Raw genomic sequence first — 6488 nt, 5'->3', positions numbered from 1 at the left:
TGGTCCCACAGCTGCTCTGACCTGATCCCGGCCCCGGCAGGTGCTGTCTTGAGCCTGGTGCTGACAAGTGCAGAGCAGGCGGGTGTCTACAAGTGCCACGTGACAAACCCCAGTACTGGACAGAGCGCCACTGCCTCCGTCTCCATCACCCTACGGCTGGGTCAGGGGCCAGTCCAGAGCCAGCCGGGGCAGACAGGTGCATCCAGGGCGCCCCCAGCCCACGCTGCCTGGGGTTGGGTTATGGGGGGGGCTGGGGTGCTGCTTGCTGAGGAGGGGCCCACATCGATGCGCTCTTGACCTCTGACCCTTCCCCAGGACCCTCATGGCCAGGACCCTGTGTTGCTGTGTTCTCTCCCAGCTCTGGAGGGGCTGGCTGAGTATGGGGCTCGTGACCTCTGAGCTTCTGGGGGGACTGAGGTGGGGGGGTCCTTGCTGAGCCCCTCTCGTCTTTGCCTCCAGGGGGTCTGCAGGGTGGGGCCATCACCAGAGCTGTTGACGCTGGCATCATCATCGGGTCGCTGGCGGGGACGGGGCTGCTCGTCTTTGTGCTTTACTATGTCCTCTGCACCCAGGGCAAGAGGTACCGGCTGGGGGGTACAACCTGCAGCCCTGACGCCTGGGTTCCCTGTCGGGGAAGGGGGCTGGGGGCTTAGACCTGGGGACCCGAATCCCTGGGTTCTGCATGGACACACAGTTCCTTCATCCTCCCTCCTCAGGCATAGCAATAAGTTGGTGCGCACCAGAGCCAGGACACCCACAGCCCCCTACGATGAGTGCCAGGGTCTGGGGGGGCACCTCAGTGACATCATGGGAACCCCCTGAGTGTACAGGAAGTGACGTCACAGGCACTTTCCCTGCCCCAGGACTCTGGGGTGTCACTGAGCCTATGACCTCAGCCCTGCAGGTTCCATTGTTACCTGGGGGGAGGGGCTGACCCCCCAATTCTAACCTACCTCCTTTCCGTCCGAGCAGGGGGGCTGGGGGCCTGGACGCCTGGGTTCTCTCTCTTGACTCCCCCACCCCCCCAGGAGCAGACAGAGGAGGCCTTTGCCCTGGGGGGCTGCCGACACCACAGCCCGCCCCCGGCCCGTGCTCCTGTCCACATTGAGGTCGCAGCTGCCTGCCTTGGAGGGGGGGCGAGGGCCTGGGATCCTTGCTGGGTGGGGGGCTTTGGTTCCCAGCCCCGCTGCCCTGGGGACCCCTCCCGTCAGGCCTTGCTGGGGGTGTGTGGCATTTGTAATAAAAATGTATGGAACTGAGGCCGTGGCTCTGAGTCGTGAGCGCACTGGGACATGGATGCACAAGACACATACCTGCACAGCTGCCTGGCCTGCCTGTGCCAGCGTGTGTGCAGCCCTGGCCCAGGGAACTGTCCGTGGGGCCTCCCCTCCCACCTGCCTTACAAATGCAGCATGATGGGGCGGCCCCTGGGGGGAGCCCGGATGCCCGAGTTCTCTGGGCACTGAGGTCTAGGGAGTGAGAACCCTCGTGCCCTCACAAGTGCCACCTCCACGCACCTGGTTGTCCCTGCATGGGCTGCAGCCCTATCAAGGCACTTTTTGTCTCCCCACCCAGGGGCTCTCAGCTAGAGCTGAGGCTGGGATTGTGCTGGTGGTTGCGGTGCTGGGGAGGGCCCTGGACTACGTCCTCTGTAAGTCGTCACCCGGACGCCTGGGTTCCTCGCCCAGCTTTGCGTTGGGGTGGCAGAGCAGGGCGGGGGTCCCAGGAACCTGGGTCCGTGGTCTCAATCTCTCCCTTCCCTGCCAGGGACCCGCAGTTGGAGAAAGACCCCGTGGCGCAGCAAGGAGCACCCTGCCCTGCAGGTGTACGGGAACAACCCTCCCTCCAGCCTGTGCGGGGCCAGCAGTAAGTGATGGGCTTGACCCCCCCCCCACCCCCACACTGGGGCCCCTCACTTCTGACCCGCAGCCCCCTGCCTTCCCCTCTGTCCCCTATGGTGACCGGGACACCTGGGTCCCCTGGGGTCTCTGGTGCTAACGACCCTCTTGCCACTGTCTCTGCCCAGATCCAGCCCGGGAGCTCCCCCGACCCCACCTACCAGGTAAGGGCCTCCCTGGGGCTGCTGAGAACGGGGCAGCTCATCACAGCCCAGCACCGGGAGGGGCTCCAAGGAGTTGGAAGCATCCCCTGCCCCAGCCCCATCTCTGACCTGCCCCTGTCTCCCCCCAGACGTTGCAGCCTGGAGCCCGGGACCTGTACCAGGAGCTGAGGACCTGAGCGATGCCTCCCCTGCCCCAGTGCGTGCTGGGAGCCCCAGTGCACTTGCCCCCACCTGCCCCCACTGTAGCCAAATAAAACCCGTCCCTTTTTCTGCCTCCTTGGGCCCTGACTCTGTTTGGCCCTCCCAGGGTCAAAGATCAGGGATGGGTGTACCCCACCATGACTTTGACTGCCATGGAAACGGGGCATCAGGGGCCAGAAGGCATCTCTGCCACCTCCCCTCCCTGGGCAAGGAGCAAATTCAGGTCCAGACCCCCAGCTCCTACCGCGCCCCGACCAAGAGTCCAGGGAGAACCCAGGCATCCGGACAGATCCAGTAATATGGGAGCATGCATCGGCAACAGGGTTTAATTTGGATTATCCCACGGTGGGGGGCGGCACAGAGTGGTTGGGGGCTCAGGGGGTCTGAGGTCAGTGCTGGATTTGTGTGGACATAGACCTCACCTGCTCGATGGGCTCCTCATCACCTGGGGGATTTGGGGGCATTGGACGCAGGTGCCTGGGCTCCCAGTGCCCCCCGAAGCTGGGGATGAACCCAGGTGTCCAGGCTCCCAGCATCCCTGCTCTCAGCACTCTCCTCCAGGACCCCAGGCTTGTCCCAGAGCCAGAGAGAAGCCAGGCATCTGGTGTCCTGGTTGCCCGGGTCACAGAGAACCCAGGCACATCCATGTCAGACACAGCATGTGTGCATATCCGTGTGTACGCACATATGTCTAGTGCCAGGGCAGGGCACACTTTGTGTGTGCGTGAGTGTGCCAGGGCAGGCACGAGCTGCCCGGTGGTAATTGCCCCCCAGCAATGGTGGGGGGAGGTGCCCCCTGCCCCCCCCAGCTCTGTCCAAGGACAGATGGGGAAGGGAGGTGGTTGTGCTATGTGTGATAAAGAAAAGAAAGAAAAAATGGTATACCCATCACGACTGGGTATACCAACCGAATGTGTTTAGAGCTCTCGAGTCACCAGCGAGTTTAATGGTGAAACAGCTGTCAAGAAGTTTTTTTTTTCTGCGTAAACTGTGAGTAGAGCATTTACTTATCTCACTGCCTCCTTGGTGTTTTTCTGTCGACGGAGGGAGAGACAGGAGAGGAGGAATAAGGCCCCGAAACCCTTTTGCCCCCGGCCTGCTCGCATAGTCTGGGTCCAACCACCCATCGTCAGGTTGAACGTGGCGTCACGGACAGGATCCCCGGGGCAAAGGGGGAACGAAGGAGATGTTGACGAGTTAGTCAGGCATTGCCCGTGGGGAAATCATCACTGGCCCCCGACCACGAACACCGATGATTTGTGGGCCCATGTGGCGTATCATCAAGTTAGACAGGACAGAAAGATGGGAGGCTATGTTTCCATCCGCCCGACCGAGGGCAGCGAGGAGCCGCTTAAAGAATGGGTCGTGTCCGGCCTCAGCCCCGCAGCCCTAGGATGCCTCCTTTCCAGCCCTGCGGTTCTTTACCACCCGCCCGACAAAAAACCAGAGGCGTTACTTAGCCGTGTCAAGCCCGCAGGCACGGATGACCGTACTCCCGCAAAAGAGTACGCTAGGTGCATCCAGTACCTAAAAGAGGGGAGCGGGTGCGAAACCCCTCCCGATAAATTCAAATGCCCCGATCTCAATCCCGGGGGTGCCGAAGATGAAATTCTAACGGCACTCCGTGAGAGTCTTGAGACCGATGGACGGGATGCCACAGGGTGGACAGGGCAAAAGTGGAATAAGGGAAAAATGATTAATATCCTGTTTCGCTCGGTGACCACCTTGCTATGACACGCGGCGAACCAAGCCAGCATAATAAATACGCTGACTAGAATGGCTGTGCAGCAGAGCACCGCACAGCCCGAACCACCGCTTAAAGATGGCGCCGCGGGCAAAGAAGAGGGCTTGGCCAAAGAGTCCCAGGCGGGAAACCCCGCTAGGGAAACCCCGTCAGCCCCGCCCGAGGAACCGCCTGCCTCTGTACAACATCCCGCCGAAGTTATAGTCCGCCCTCCTGCGGCCGCAGGCGCACCTGTTCTGCATGCAAACCCTATAGCATTAGTGAAAACTCACCGATGGCGCAGGAACCCGCACTCTCACCACCTTCCGCACGCGCACCAGAGGAGAACTCCAAGAGCTGGCAAGAGACCCGACTAAATCCGGGTGAAACACTGGCAATATGGCTAGGACGACTGATATTAGAGCACGGGTCAGTTTTAGTAGACCCGGAGGAGCGTGCTATCCTAATGCGCCAACCCGCATGGAGTGGAGGAGCGTGTAGCGACACGACTCAAATACTACGCAACCAGGCTTGGCCAATCCCTCTGTGTGCTGCCACGGTCCCAGCGCTGTTGAACTGAGCTCACGCTTGGCATGCGGATCCACCCGATGATCCATCGCCCGCACAGCTCCTGTATGCAATAGCGGGAGCCAGTTACTTAACCTGGGACGCCAGACGGTATCCACTAACCCTGACTCCACACCAGGCAAACAGTGTTTGGCTGCGTCGCTGGTGTAACGATCCTGGCAAGGTCCCTGTGTCTGCGTCAGCAGTGGAGGCCTGCGTTGAAATTTATGGAGGTATGAATGCACCCACGTTCTGCTTGTTATTACACCCACTGGTAGGGGGGCTGATAGGAAACGTTCTAAGTAGTCTGGGAAAGCTCACCACAGCGCGCAAAGCCGAATCCAAGCCCACCCCACCAGCGGCGGTGCAGGCGGTAGGAGTGTGGAAAGCACCGCCTAGAAAACCCCGAACTGATCGCTCACCGCGTGGACGACCATCGGACCGCACACTTAAGGAACGTGCTATGTTTGTCTTTCTACTGAGCAAAAGCGGTCTGACAAAGAATCAGCTTCGTGGGTTAGGAGATGAGGGGCAAAGAGTACTGGCACTGAGCCTAGGCTTCAAGCTTAAGGAGCAGGAGCCAGACAAAGAAAAAAAACAAGTAGCGGCCATCGATACGGGCGACGACGGCCGACCCACCAATGACGAACGCCTGTATGCAACCTACAGTGTGAGCGCAACTGCAGATTCTACCCCTATCCCTACGCGCTTTTTGCTAGACACGGGAGCCCAAGTAAACGTGTTGAGATCTGAAACGCCCCATGTTAAGACATCCAAAGTCATCTTTGTACAAGGGCTGAACGCCATGACATCTGCGCCCGTGGTCGAGTTTTGGATCAACAGAAGGGTACTGCATGGAGTCTTAGGGGGCATAAATATCTTGGGTATCCCCGCAATAAAGGCGTTGGCCTTAAAGAACGCCATATACCTAGCACTCCCATTGACTGTGACATCAGGCGAAAAACACCAGCCAGCGCTAGCAAACCCTACGCCCTGGCGGTATCAGCCAATCCCGACGCACACTGACCTGCAGTCCCAAATCTGAAACCTCTTGGCTGACTTGTGCAAGTGAGAGTGCATTCAGCCCGTAAAATCCTCCACCTATCTTTCGGTCGGATGGGGAATCCCTAAACCAGGAAAGCCGACGGAAGCTCGTCTGGTGGTGGACTACCGACAAGCGAATCGTCGCTGTAAATCGCTCCAAATGCCCGCCGCGCAAACCTTCTCGGACATCCTCGATGGCATGACCGAGATACAGAGGGGCGGAGAATGGTTTGCCACCACATTAGACTTAAAGGACATGTTTTATTCGATACCTATACATGACCCGTATGGGATCCTTAATATGTGTGTAGGCGGACAAATGTTTTCCTGGAAGGTTTGTCCACAAGGTTATCACACCGCCCCAGCCCTAGCAGTCACAGCGATGAATGGGACGATCGACAGCTTTTTTTGTCCTCGCCCAAAAACCGCAGATGTTCACATCTGGACCTATGTCGACGATATTGTCATCATGGGGCACGACCGTGCCACGGTCCGCGCCACTACCGCGGACCTAAAGGACCACTTGAGCAATCAAGGATGGACAGTAAACCTGACTAAGTCCATGAGCGAGCCATCCTCGGACATTAAGTTTTTGGGGACACAATTCACAGGACAATGGCGATCGGGGATGGCACACAATGCTACCCCTGAGTTGTCCTCACCTTGGCTGACCACGCAGGTGGACTTTCAAGGCCTGCTAGGCCAGCTGAATTGGTTCTGCAGTTTTATGACGCCATCACACTTAAAAGTTATCCAGCGTCTGCAACACCAAATTCGCAAGAAAACACGACGCAGAGTCCCATGGAATGAGCATAGATTCATAGATGTTAGGGCCGGAAGGGACCTCAATAGATCATCGAGTCCGACCCCCTGCATAGGCAGGAAAGAGAG

General features: G+C 58.8%; 1 protein-coding gene across 1 annotated transcript in view; it reads left to right on the top strand.

Moving 5' to 3' along the window:
* LOC102384084 (carcinoembryonic antigen-related cell adhesion molecule 5-like) overlaps window positions 1-2238 on the top strand; it is a 4703-nt gene extending 2465 nt beyond the window's left edge. Inside the window, 5 exon segments of the mRNA XM_025194579.1 lie at window positions 1-196; window positions 460-580; window positions 1768-1866; window positions 1984-2062; window positions 2191-2238. The exon segment at window positions 1-196 is cut by the window's left edge and continues 10 nt beyond it. Of these exon segments, the coding sequence (XP_025050364.1) occupies window positions 1-196; window positions 460-580; window positions 1768-1866; window positions 1984-2062; window positions 2191-2238 (543 nt within the window).
* The last annotated feature ends 4250 nt before the right edge of the window (window positions 2239-6488 follow it).

The sequence above is a fragment of the Alligator sinensis genome, unplaced genomic scaffold (assembly GCF_000455745.1).
Source record: "Alligator sinensis unplaced genomic scaffold, ASM45574v1 scaffold1575_1, whole genome shotgun sequence".
NCBI lineage: Eukaryota > Metazoa > Chordata > Crocodylia > Alligatoridae > Alligator > Alligator sinensis.
The sequence above is the reverse complement of the archived record's forward strand: the minus strand, read 5'-3'. Positions and strand labels throughout refer to the sequence as shown.